The sequence below is a fragment of the Corvus cornix genome, chromosome 7 (genome assembly GCF_000738735.6).
Source record: "Corvus cornix cornix isolate S_Up_H32 chromosome 7, ASM73873v5, whole genome shotgun sequence".
Lineage (NCBI taxonomy): Eukaryota > Metazoa > Chordata > Aves > Passeriformes > Corvidae > Corvus > Corvus cornix.
Genome location: NC_046337.1, coordinates 26,436,155 through 26,449,637, shown reverse-complemented (window position 1 = coordinate 26,449,637; position 13,483 = coordinate 26,436,155). Strand labels below are relative to the sequence as shown.

Below are 13,483 nucleotides of genomic sequence, written 5' to 3'. Positions count from 1 at the left end.
CATTTCACATGGAGTTGAGAACTTGGCTTGCTACAGATTCAATACCCCCTTGAAATACGTTTAGTCAGTCAAACATCACAGCAAATGTCTGGGTTCCATCCATTAATAAGATACACCCATGGACTGTATGAAATAAAGCCATATACAGCTTACTTGTTCCTCACTCCTCATTGAGAAACAATTTCCAGCCACTGCACTGACAAAGTGTTCCAAGTGTGAATAAAGGTTAGAAATACATGTTCCCAAATCTGCAGGCAGATTGTGAAAATGGTAGAAAAAGAGGCAGCTTACATCTCCAGTTAGCCTTATTGGCAGGTCAGCTAAAATCATCCATTTTGTACCTGTTTGGCTTAAAAAAGAGGATTTTGCACCTTTCACACCAAGCACTCCATGCAGTGACAAACCCCATAATTACAGACACAAAATAATTATTGTTGATCTTCATTGTGAGTCTCCCACTAATTTTAATAATGATTCAGGAGAGGAGAATGGTATTCTAAATATAGATTGTAATGCACAGAACAGGGGATTAGATCTTCCTTACTATGTGAATTGGACACCTGAAAAACCTAAGTTTATTTTCGGCAGAGTAGCTTTTTAGCATATGTAAAGATCCAAGAAACCCACAGCTCTGAATCTCTGGCAGCACCTACATACTGCTTGGAACTCTGAATCAGTGTAGATGACATAGGAATGACATAAATTATTGAGAGAGCATAGAGCAAGAAATTTTAGTAAGCAAGGTGATCCGATCCTTATGGCAGACTACTACACTTCCACATTGCTTGTTTAAATTTCTACCTACTTACAAGCTGTTTAAGAAAGAAAGAATATAGTGATTAGCTAATTTAGTAACGTGCTATGTCATTTTGTGCCCACTGGTGGCTAATTCTGTCCAGGCTGCTGGCACCTCTGCCTGAGTTCTGTCCCTGAAGTTATGTACCTACGACTGAGGACCCAACTGAAAAGCTCGGAGCAGCTGGAGGAAGCAGCTCCCCAGCCCAGGCAAGAGCCATGGCTGACACTGCAGTACTGGTTTGCAGGGTTGCAGCTTGAGCAGCACCAAGTGCTTTCTCAAACACAGCTCTGTGTGCTACCTGGCCCTCCAGCACAGAATATTTCAGACATCCTCCAGTGCAGGCTGAGACCACTAGTCCAGCTCAGAACAACAGAATGGCACTGACTACTCTGCTTCACAGACAATGCTTCCTTAAAGCAGAAGATCCAAAAATGGAGCACAACAAACTTCTCATCAAGTCAAGCAGGTGATGTCTGCTCTGACTGTTAAGTTTTACAATTGCATCAAATCTGTTTTTCTGCATGTGCTGCATTTCAGAGACTGAAATGCTGAAAAGCTCTCTGCTTTTTGTGCCAGAAAGAGTGACAATGCTGCTTTGGTTGCGCTGCTTCCTTTATAAATCTACACCATATTCTATCTACATGTCCCACAAAAAGTTGGGCAGTGAATTTTTCCAAGCATATTGTTTCTTTCCACCTTATCTCATTACTGTAATACCTTTTCTTTATCATCATTGTAGTACCTTAACCATGTGTCCATGCTACTTCAGAAAGACAAAGAACACTGTGCTTGTAGCTTAGCAAGTGAAGCAAGGGCACCACGGTTAGGTAGCACATAGTCACTGTAGAAAGTATTGCTATTTCCCTGTTTCCCTTCATGCCCATGGGCCTGTGACTGTGCTACAGTAAAATTTTGAGTGAAGATCTGATTACGCCGCAGAAACAAGCAAGCTGTTGTCGGAAACTTCAGCAACTCCAGCAGAACAAAATGCATTTTATCAGTTACATGTTACCAAGAACAGAAAAGATGTATCAGTTCACTCTGCTCCTTTCTATCAAAGGTCCAAAGCTGCTTTGCAGTTCTAGAACTGACAACATAATGAATTCCACCACTACGTAACAGGTCAGTGGAGATGCATCACAGTGTGTAACGAACAAATCTGAGTATTGCAACACCTCTTTGAACAGCAGTAGAGCTAATATCAGAAACAGAGAACGGGAGGCAGTTTATAAAGGCATGGCAGATCTGTGTTCTTGTACTGAGAAGTACCAAAATCTATTACAGCAGCAGTGAAGCACAGGGTTCAAAAAAAAAGCACACAGCAAACAGAACCATTACTGGCCTAAACTTCTGAAAACTGAGCGAGATTGATTTTTTCAGAAACTTCTACATAACCAGATCTTTTAATATACCACTTAGGCTTAGTTATTTACTGATTTACCATATATAGTTCTGCATAAGGAACTACACAGGATGTTGAGAGAGAATCCTTCTAGTGCCTACTTATAGGCCAGGTTCCAATAGCACTTGACATAATTACATCTTTTCCCTGGCCCAGCTCAAGAGAAGAGAGAAATCTGATGAGGGGTATGCGGGAGGGGAAGCAAGTACAGATTAAATTAAGACACTGTAACAGCAATAGATGTCAGGGTGCTTTTTGGATTAATTATTTCCTTCCACTAAAGAAAATCTGCTCCCACTTCACAAAAGAAAACCCTCACTATCAGCAGGCAGTGTTCGTTTCACTAACTTTTCTTACTCTGTAATAGGGTGGAGCAGGCAGTTGTGAATAAAACTATTTATCTCTTCTGTTAAAATCCTTACAGTAATTACACAGGAAAAAGAGAAATCAGAAGACCCAAAACTCTTAGTTTATTTTAATTATTATCCTGCACAGTTGCTTCAGGAAAAGATACAGCATCTTCTGAATAAATTTTTCCTTTCAAAAACTCAACCGCATCTTCTTTTGTCATTTCCTGAAACTTCTTGCTCTGGATCTGTAAGAAAGGAAAAGGAAAAAGTACATTATTTCTATTGTCCAAACTACCCTGTCCTACAAACCAAGTGCTCAGTGATGAGAAGGCCACAGAAGTTGTTGTATTCTGAAAACAAGTTCGCCTGAATCACTTATTCTATAAAAATCAGGGAAATAAGCCAAAGACACATAGGTTTCTTAGGTACAAAACAATTCATGGCTTGATTTTTTCCCCCTCAACTATTTATTTACTGATAATAGTAAGTAGTAGCTTGTCTTTTAGAGTTCCCCTCTCCTTTTGCCCTTAGTGACACCACCACTACCCTCTAACTAGAAATGATACACAATTACCACTCTGGAGAAAGCCTCCCATTCCTGGTGAACCTTCATGCTTTGTAGAACAAGGCCTCATCTACCAAACATACTCATCACTGTGCTGATAACAGGATCAAAACAGAGACAGTAACAGGACTCTTCTTACCAGAATCACATGATAGCCCAGTTTATTTAGGTGCCGCTTCTTCATTGCCAGCTTTCCCTGGGGGTGTGTTGTGCCCAGACAGAAGGCAGACATAGGAGCAAACAGAAAAGCCAACCTGCAACCAAGAAGAGTAGGGAAGACTTCACTGTATAAATGCAGAATAATAATTTATAACACAACGACTCAATTATGTCTGTTAACAGTGCAGAATAAACATGTCTTTCTGGTAGGCACAAATAGCAGGACTGCACAAATGTCATTATCCTCTTCCTTCTTCAGATTTAAGTAATTTTGATTCTTCTCTTCCATGAGCTTCACAGAGGCACCAGCATCTACCCAAATACCTACACCAGAATTAAGTACTTAAATCTCCACTTCTCCCACAATGAGAAGGAAATAGATCATTCAACATTCTCCATTAATTTGACAGATTCTGCATTTACTTTGATCCTTTGCTAATGATATTCAGAATCACTTCCTGCCATAAAAACCTGCTTGGAAGGGTGAGGAAAGCTGAATGCCTTGGAACACTGAGTTTCTGTTACACAATTCACCAGCTCTCCTTTTATTGAAAAGCAAACTGTACAAAATACATTGCTGTGCAGTGATCCAGCAGACAAATGTTAAGTGTTACCCAATTCTGCTTAAGTATTACTTAAATGATGTATGTCCTGCTTCAGTTACTGAGAGGTCATTCTTCTACACAAGATTAAATTAATCACCTAAAGTGTAGATATGATGATCCTTTTTATTCAAATTATATTTCAGTAGCTGAATTAACTGCCATAACATACCGCTGAGATGCAAATTTTTGAGACTTGAGAGAACAACTGAATGTCTAATTGGACAAATACTTTTAAAAAAATTGCTATCTGCATTCATTAAGAGAGTATCAGATCACTGTGATGTTTCCTGCCTCTTTCTCTGAAATGTTAAGTGTTAGCCTCTGTTGGAAGAAGGTATCGAGCTGGACGTATTGTTGCTCTGTGCTGGCATGGCAACTTCTGCATATTCCAGTAAGCACAGATAACAACTGAGTTATTTACTTTGCTTCTGCAAATCAGTGAACCAAAGAAGTAACTGAATGGGACACATACAAAGAAAACTAGCCTGCTAGAAAAAATATGCAGTCAAAAAAAGACACCTCTGAACACGTGAGTCAGGATGATCATCAGTTGCAACTATGGGGAGCACTTTCTTTCTGTCTGAATCCATTCTGATTTCAAAATCTGAAAACAAAACAACAAAACATTTAACTCTGCAAGAGGTTAAAATTAATGTTCTCATTTGAACCCATTAATTGTTCAAATTGTTCAAATTGAACAGCTCATTTGAAAAAGTTAATAGACACCACCACTGGTCTGTTTCTAATTGCTGTTCTCTTAATAATTGAATTATTACTGATAGCTTTTCCCTCCCTGCAACAAATAGAAAGTTATAGCTTGCCCATCTCAAGAAGAAATAAATTTGTTTCTGGAAACTGCAGATTTAAGTTTATGGAGTGAAATCATCATTTAAAGAAACGACTCTTGATCACAGTCTGTCACGCCTACTCAGATTTTCCTGCAATCCAATTCCTTTTTAGAAATACTTAGGAAGAAAATTATTACTAATACAGAAAAACTGGTAAGCTAGGTGAGGTGGCTGGCAAAAAAAAAAAAAAAAAAAAAAAGGCACTATCAAAACATAAGAGAAACCAAAAGAAGGTCACATCCCATTTCATAAATGAAAGTAGAGCCTAAATCTTAGCCGGAACTTCAGAGAAGAAACAAGAGAACAAAAGAGAACAAAAGAGGACAAAAGGCAGCTGCTGTTTGACTTTGTTTCTAACATGATTTGTATTAAAATGTCAACTCTCTCGAAGTTGGCCACATTGGATTTAGGTACAATTAACATCTACTTGCTGATGCCTAAAAAAAGTCCAAAGCATTTTGCAAACAAGAGAAAATGTAAAAGTTATAGCAAATGGAATTAAAAACTTTAACAGAAGCATCATAAAAAGTAGATTCACCAATCAATGACATCATTTGTTAAAAGACTATCTTCAAAGTGTTAAACTTCTAATCACTTGCACCCTATGCAAATTTATTACCATCTTATTACTTTGGGGACTATAAATCCATATTAAAAATAATATGACAGTTACATAGCTTCATACCAATATGATATTTGTATGGCAGCCGAACATTTTGCCGGAACATGTTCTCGCCTCCCAGAAGTTCTGTCAGTGCCTCCTGAGCCTTTCTGAGATTAAGAGATACTAATGAGGATGAATTCTCAGTCAGCACAAATGCAGGCTTTGTGAAAGAAGGGCTGTCAAGTTCCATACATGTTTTCACACAGCGAAGCATCACTGCATTTTGTTCTTTAAGATCATCTGAAAAAGGTTACAAAAAATATTACATACAATGTATTATCCCACAGAATTTTTCATTTTATTATCATTTGTAGTCTGTTCTAGTACAGCAAACTCGACTTGACTACTCTACTAGCTGTACAAAATTGTAACGTGGAAACCAAATTCTTCTACAAACCATTCCAAGGACCTTATTATAACTCAGAGCATTCCAAATCCCACTTTTACTCATGATTCCAGGTACTAAAGTTAGTTTGCAAAGGTTAAGACTTCCTATGTTTTTAAAAATGCCTGAACATCTATTGACTATAGAACTCCTGTCCCTTACACATTTCTACCATTTGCACAAATCCCATCTTCACCTCTCGCATTTAATTGCACACCTACTGTTAAACTGTTGCCACCATGGAGCCCAAGACAATAAGCCTGACTCCCTAGTGCAGGCCCAGGTCACTCAGATCACCATCACTACATTAACTTTGTCTTGAGTACTTCAAATTTAATATTAATCATGCTTGTGTTCTTGAATTTTGAATCTTTTAACACAGTTACAACCAATTACATACACAGGCAGACATCCTGTTTAAAACAAGAACATGACAAAGTAAGGTCTGACCTGACAGTATAAGTTCATCCTTGCTGTCCTTTTGCAGCAGCACATCAAGTGCATGGTGGGGAAGATATCCTAAGATGCCAAGTGAATACACTGCCTTCAGCAGTTCTGTGCTGGAAATCTGAGGCAGGCACTTATTCAAGCAGCTATGAAGAGTCTCAAAAAACCTTTTCAAAAAGCACAAGAAAAGTATCTCAAAACACAAATAAGGCTATATAAAATACATATTTCAAACAAAAATACAACTTGGAAATCTTTATTATCTTGTATCATTGTATTTTGTGTTATCTAACACTAGATTCTTACTTTGAGGATACAGCTACCTATCAACAGATTTAGTAGCCTGGTCAGTCTAGAACCAAGGTCTTTATTTTCAGTTAAAGAAAAAAAAAATCATATTCAGAAAAAATGTGGAAAGACACAGCAATTTACCTTACAGATTAATTAAACAGGATTATGAGCTCTTTCACAAATGAAACCAAATACTAGTTGCCCTACATTACTCTATAATGACTATAACATTTTATCAGGCACTCTAAATGAAAACCTACAGATGCTTCTGGACTCTGGGAACATAGTTGAGTCGTGAATACACTCGAAGAACAATCAAAAGGTTTTTCAAGTTAAGGAATTCAGGGTCTTCTGTCACCTTCTCAGTAAAAATCTCCAGCAACTCCGTAGGCTGAAAACCAAGTGTCTCACAGGCTGAGAGAAAAAGGAAAATCTAAAAGAAAATATAGCTTTATAAGTCAAGAAAACCAGTGAAGTTGATCCTACCTGTTGACTTCATAGAACACATTTTTTAATGAAAGCAAATTTTTCCAAACTTTTGTTTCTTTACTTATCAATAAATAGAACAGCATTTTAAAAATGTAACTATCAACTTCATCAGATCGGTATTCATACAAATTTGTTCTCCAAAGATCAAGCACAAACATGAAGAAAGCTAAGACAGAAGCATCAGATACTCTATTAGTACCACTATACATTATTTGGTCTCAAATAATTTACCTGTCTTTTGTCCCAAAGGTAGGCAGTAGAATTAACATAGCCTGCTAATGCTGAAAACAGATTTACATTACGGTACTGGAGAGTGTGACAAGCTTCCAGAACGAGAATTAACTGCCGAAATGGAGCATCATGGACATTTTCTGTAACAGAAGATCAAAGAAGGACAAATGATAAAAAGCAATGGGAGCTGTAGGTTGGAGACACTGAGATGTTGGGGGAACAGTTTGGTTAAGGGATGGAGGAGGGGAAAAATATGATAAGAAACTGTGGAAGACTGAGACTAGCTAAGCAAAGCTCAACTGAACTAAAACACATGAAGAAACTTGAGAGACAAAAGAAACCAAACTGAGCCAGAATCAAGCTACAATACATTAATCAGCAAAAGGGGACAAATTAACAAAATAAGCAAGAAGATTGTATTCCCAGCATGTCTTCTGTTCCAGGATTTTTGATTTTCAGCATGCACTAAAAAAAATGCTGAAGAAAGTCACTGTCCCCTCTGCGTATGCCACCTGGCCTGTGTGCTGAGTGTGGTCAAAGTCCCATGGGAGAAGCCAGGATGTGCGATTAAACATTGCGTCCTAACACGTATGAACAACCAGGACACATAAAGGCTGTTCAAGCAGCGTCAACACTTCTGGGTCATTTCTATTAAGAATGCTATTTTGCTACCTTAATGCTTTCTGAGACACAAATTCTTACATATTTTAAGCATGAATCAACACATACTAACCACATATAATTAAGCAATGTATTAGAAAGGTATGGAGAGAGGTGAAAGCATTAGCTTTCATTTAATGTTTTTATGGGCTACAGCATGAGGTTAATTATTAAGCAGTACTCAATAATTAAATCCAGTAATCAAGGAAACACTATTTTCCCTTTAGTTTACCAACTAATCACACCAAGTTGCCAATCCATCCTGTAAGCTGTCAATTTCCAATTCAGATTTGTTATAAAATTTTATTTGAAATCTCTTTTCCTTGCTAGAATTAAATTCTTTTTCTTAAATCCTGTGTACAGAAAAATGTAAAGAAAAATAGCAAATCAGGTAAATGTTAAGAAGGGCAGAGATGACAAGAGCTATTTGCTTTTATTATTGATCAGTAATTTTCTGTCCTGCTGCTTGTCAAATGGCTCCACATAACTATAATATCCTGTAAAACAAAGATGTTTCCTGAGATTTAAAGGAAATCAGAAAAGGGAGATGAGACAATAATTAGGAGGAATTTGGTATACAGAAGGGAAATTTAATTAACATATTTTTTTCTTACCCTGGATCTTTTTACTGCAGGCATTCAGGATTGGAAGGGAACAGTAATTCATTGCAGCAAGAGCCAAAAACATACGCAGAGCATTCGGAAAAGTCAAACCATCTATTTCTCTCAAAACTGCCATCTAAAGTGAACCAGAGTTTATTAAATCCTTCATTCTTCAGGTATATTATAATTGCTTTCTGGTGAAGACATTTTCACCAAAACTTTCCCAAAGTCCTTAGTTCAGATTTATATGAAAGAAAAAGAAGCAAGAAACAGTAAAAGCATAAAATATCTACTCTTGATTTCTTAATACACAATTATAGCAGGTCAAATGCTCTAGAAACATGTCAATACACAAGTTGCCAGCAATTTGCCTTCATTTGGTTATTTTAAAAGAAAAAAGTCTCAGTAAAGGTCATTTCCAAATACTGTGAATACATATCTTCTACCAACTCTTAAGAAAGTAGCAGAAATAAAACAGACAGGGTTAACTTAAAAGTTCATAGTAGTCCAATTATGGTTTTGCATGTGCATGAAAGCTGTAAGCCTCCAAAGTGATCCAATAGTATGTGAGTGGCCTGTATTTAATACAAACACCCAGCTACAAATGTGCACTGAGGCAGGGAAGGTCAGCTCTGATGCCACGAGAGATTTCATTTATCAAAGCAGTAATTAGATTGATATAAATGACACTAAAAATGAAACTACAAAGTATATTGGTTATTAAAATACAGTATTTTTATTGTATATGTATCAGAGGTTAAATACAAAATGCATCTATGATAAGAAGTTACACTGTAAAAAAATAGCACCCTATGGGCTCAGAAAATTAAGGGCTCCCTTTAGTTAACAAGTGCAAATGTTACTTTCCTCTCAGTTTATGACGTTTCATGAATGCTATTACAAACTCTGACATCAGAGCCCTTAGTTATGTGATGAAAACACTAGCAGGCCCTCTTTGAAAGAAGATTTCAAAAAGAGTTTTTACATCAGGGCACAAACCTAGGACACCCTGCCATAAAACCTGCAGCCTGCTCCCAGCCATTGTACTTCCCAGGAGACCTTTCACATACACAGAAAAACAAGACCATGAGCTTGGGGAGTTCTGGCATCTCACTCCCACCAGTCCTCCAGCCCCCTACAGTTACTGGACACAGCCCCATCACAGACCAGTTTTCTGTCACCTTCTCTTCAGTCACAGGCTGGGCAAGGGAATGAGGAATCAGCCTGTCAGCTCTTCTACGGAACACCACGTGGCCAGCACAGAGGTGAGGGCACTGATGTTTTACTGCCTCAATTCCTTCTGTTACCAGCCTCCAAATATAAGTTCTTCCTACAGATATAGCTGGACTATGATGCATATAGCAAATACAGTTACCGTGCTATTACATTTTCTCTTTCAGTGTCTGCAAAGAACCATACACAATTTATAAATTATGCAAGAGCATAGGCTTTTGTGGGAGTAAAAATGAGCCTCCAACTAACTTTACCTCTAATTTCTTTTTCAGAAAAACTGGAGCATCTTTTCCCAGGCATTTCATCAGGTTTTGCAGAATAAAGATGTCTCTGATACTTGAAATGCGCTGCTCCACTAGTAACCTGATGGAAAAACACACACAAGAGCTCTTCTCATTCCAGCAGAAACAGGTAAGTAGCCCCATTCTTCTTCACTGACGTACCCCCCAAGTTAAAGCTGTAATCCCCTGCTCCTCTTCCACCTCCTTTTTTTTGAAATGTTGGCATAACTCGACGTGACGTAGCTGCAGCACAGATATTTTACACATGGAAATAATTATAAATGCTTTCTTAATGTTAATCCTGATAGATGAATGTTGCTGCTGATACACTTACAGCAGGGGCACCTGACCAGACTGCACATGTGACAGTGCAAATATTAGCACTCAAGGAATTATCACCCTTCTGCAGAAAAAGAAAATTGCATGTTTTTATCTTTAAATCACTGATGGGCAGGCAAGTTCTGAAACAGACAGGAAACTCAAGAATGGACACAGACAACAAATAGATGCAAGTTAGGAATGAAACCAAACAAGCAGTGCTGTGGGCTGCAAGAACAGAAGGAGGTAACACAGAGATCATATGCACAAGATGAAAGTGCACTCTTAGCACCTCCTTTTCTGGCTTGGTGGGTGGTACTGTAATTGTTATGTCTGAACCACCCTTAAATATACCTATACAGGTAAATATGCCTACAAAAAAATGAAGTGTCACTTTCAAAGGCAGTGCACTGGTCTGAAATTCATCCCTGCAAATGGGCCAGACATCAAGACAGAGAACTGTAGATGGGACGCCTGCTTTCCACCAGCTTTTAAGAACTGTGTACCTGTGCCTCCAGGGGAACCTGGCTTTTGGGTATCACTTCCACTTTCTCAAAGCAGAATGTGATACAGGGTCAAAAGTACTAATCCATGGCAAGTTTTGTGACTGCTTCAATAAAAGCAATCTCATGGGAGTGAGCAGATTGGTCACACACACAAACCACACTGGCCCAGAAAAAATTCACTACAGCCAAAGAAGTTATTCTGGTAAATCACTACACAGAGGCACTTGCTGGATACAACTAGTCTTCATCTGAATTTTTACTTACTAAACTAAAAGAAAATATTCCCAGGCTGTTAAACAATGTTTTTCATCATGAAAAATAAGATAGGTCCCTAAGTAAGATAGTCTCATCACCTCCTGTCTGCATACAGATAAAAGAGGGATAGATATGTGAAAGGACTCGATCAACATCACAAAAAAACTACACTAGTGGAGCTGCAGTCAGAACACAATCCCCTGCGGACCAGTCTAGCACCCTTTACCATCGGAAGCCCTCCTCCTTGAAACTGCAAAGACAGTGCCATAATACACTGTCTAGCACAGCTCTTATCTCATGTGATCATTTAAATCCTAACACCACAGGATGTATTTTATGTGCAGACATACCCTTGATGATTTCTAACAGGCATGCATTCAAACAACATTTAAATACGAAGAACACATGAAAGACATATTTTTCTCACTGTAATCCAGCTTGAAGAGCGCTCACATTCTTGTCTTTATCCATCCCTGCCAAAGTAGTTGCCAAAACTGAGATGCATCGGTTATCAAGTTGATTGAGCTTCTCCTGTTAAAAGTTTTGACAATGTCAGATTACTTCAAACCAGTAAAAGTTTCAGAAAAGAAAAACTGACCACTCTTACTCTGCACCTGCCATTTTTTTTTTTCCCCTCAAAAGTCAATTTACAAGCTTTAATCCTGCAGAGACTCCACAGGGTCTCACATCAGTCAAATTTAGTTGATTTGAAAGGGTAATGATTTTTGAGACTTCTCCTCTCTTTTAAATTCGAAATCAAGCAGTGGTTTCTAAAGTTAAGGAAATTAGAAGTCCACACAAATGAACTACGGGAACTGTTTCCACGGAACATCAGACTAAACCAGGGATATAATCCAACTCTCTCTGATGCTGCACAGCCTCCCAGAATTACCCATGAGGTTTCAGCCCAAATTTAGGAAAAGGATTTTCATACATACTTGGCACACTCTCACCAAAGTCTGGACCAGGAGCGTGTTCTGAGGCACGCCGAGGTGCACCACGGCGTGCAAGCTGAACACCAGGTCCCCACGCGTCATCCTGCGCGCATCGCGCAGCAGCTGCTGGCACAGCTTCACAAAAGCCGGGTGCTCAAAGATCAGCTGCTTCTCGTAGCGCTGCTGCTCTTCTGACAGGTTTTTGAAGAGCCTCCAGGCCATGGTTAAACAGTTTGTGTAGTGCTTAATGGAAACGGCCGCCTCTGCAGCCAAGTCCAGCGCGTCGCAAGGACAGGTGCACTTCCGGAGACTGGTGAAGAACAGGTCACTGCGATCCTCTACATGCTTCGGTTTGAAGCTCTCAGAACCATCCAACTTTTCAACTTCCAAGGAGCTCTGGGAAGCCTTCTCACTTACCAAAGCCTCTGCACCTGTGCTAAAAACATCTGTCTTTTGAGATAGAAATCGAAGAGATGATCCATGCAGAGAAGGCAAAATATTTAACAGTAATTTCCTGAAGTTCACATTTCCCAAGGGATCCCTGTATCTGCCAATCCACAAAATGTGTTTTCTTGTTGTGGATGAAGATTTGGGAGTGAGCACAGAACTGTACCTATGCACGCATCTAACAGTATTTAACAAATAACTTATCTTATTATTCATTTCTGCTAATGCCTCATGAATAGATTTGAAACACCAACTCAAAGTAAGGGATCCGGTGACATTCTACCAGTGGAAACAGTTCTGGAGAAACTGCACAAGATCACTCATCTGTAAAAACAATTGAAAATTATGGATTAGTTACCAGACTTTCCCCCAGTTTCATTGCCAAATCTATGCACTTTTACAGGAAGGGAGAAGACTTGATCAAAGATCCCCGGAAAATGGTTTGCAGAGAGGCTTTTATTTGGTCTCCAACATTTCAGTCAAACATCTCAGCACAAGGACAGCCCGGGCATCAACTCTTGCCTCCTCTTTGCTGCTCTACCTGAGAGCTCTGCTGGGAAGCAGAGTGTTTTCCTAAATGACGTTTCCCCAGGCACAAGCGTCTCCCGACAGGGCTCTGGAGGGTCCCTGCAGACCTTCACCAGCGGGTAACATCCCGCCCGCCAGCCTGTCCCAGCCTGCCTGCCATCCCACGGGAAAGCCGCCTTCACGGTACACCCGCGGGCGCTCACTCTGCCGGCGCCGGGGAGAAGCCGCTGGGTTCCGGGATCACTTCCCGCTGGCCCTGGGAGCGCTGCCCAACAGGGCGGGACAGTACAAAAGGACAGAGGTCTTTCGGAGGCTTCGCACCGGCTCGGATCACGCAGAAGGAACGGCGGGGATAGCGCCGGGCGGGGAGGGGCGGGGAAGGGCCGGGCCGGGACTCCCGGCGCTGCTGTTACCTCGCACGCGGCACCGGCGGGACACGGCGCCCGCTGCCCCGCGAGCTCTCGGCGAGCCTCGCGAGACGGA

At 39.8% G+C, this 13,483-nt stretch overlaps 1 protein-coding gene across 2 annotated transcripts; it reads right to left on the bottom strand.

Annotated features, from left to right (window-relative positions):
- Window positions 1-2,648: 2,648 nt before the first annotated feature.
- On the bottom strand, window positions 2,649-13,476 carry FASTKD2 (FAST kinase domains 2). 2 transcript variants are annotated; one of them, XM_039554906.1, is made up of 12 exons: window positions 13,414-13,476; window positions 12,029-12,796; window positions 11,518-11,621; window positions 9,985-10,093; window positions 8,510-8,633; window positions 7,236-7,375; window positions 6,776-6,948; window positions 6,228-6,391; window positions 5,414-5,632; window positions 4,400-4,484; window positions 3,256-3,370; window positions 2,649-2,796 (listed from the first exon to the last, which is right to left on the bottom strand). In XM_039554906.1, the coding sequence occupies exons 2-12, from the start codon at window positions 12,686-12,688 to the stop codon at window positions 2,677-2,679; spliced, it is 2,013 nt and encodes a 670-aa protein (XP_039410840.1). In that variant the 5' UTR covers window positions 12,689-12,796; window positions 13,414-13,476; the 3' UTR covers window positions 2,649-2,676. The 2 variants fall into 2 exon arrangements, with proteins under 2 accessions (XP_039410840.1, XP_010404947.1); XM_010406645.3 differs by lacking the exon at window positions 13,414-13,476 and adding an exon at window positions 13,014-13,399.
- Between the last annotated feature and the right edge of the window lie 7 nt (window positions 13,477-13,483).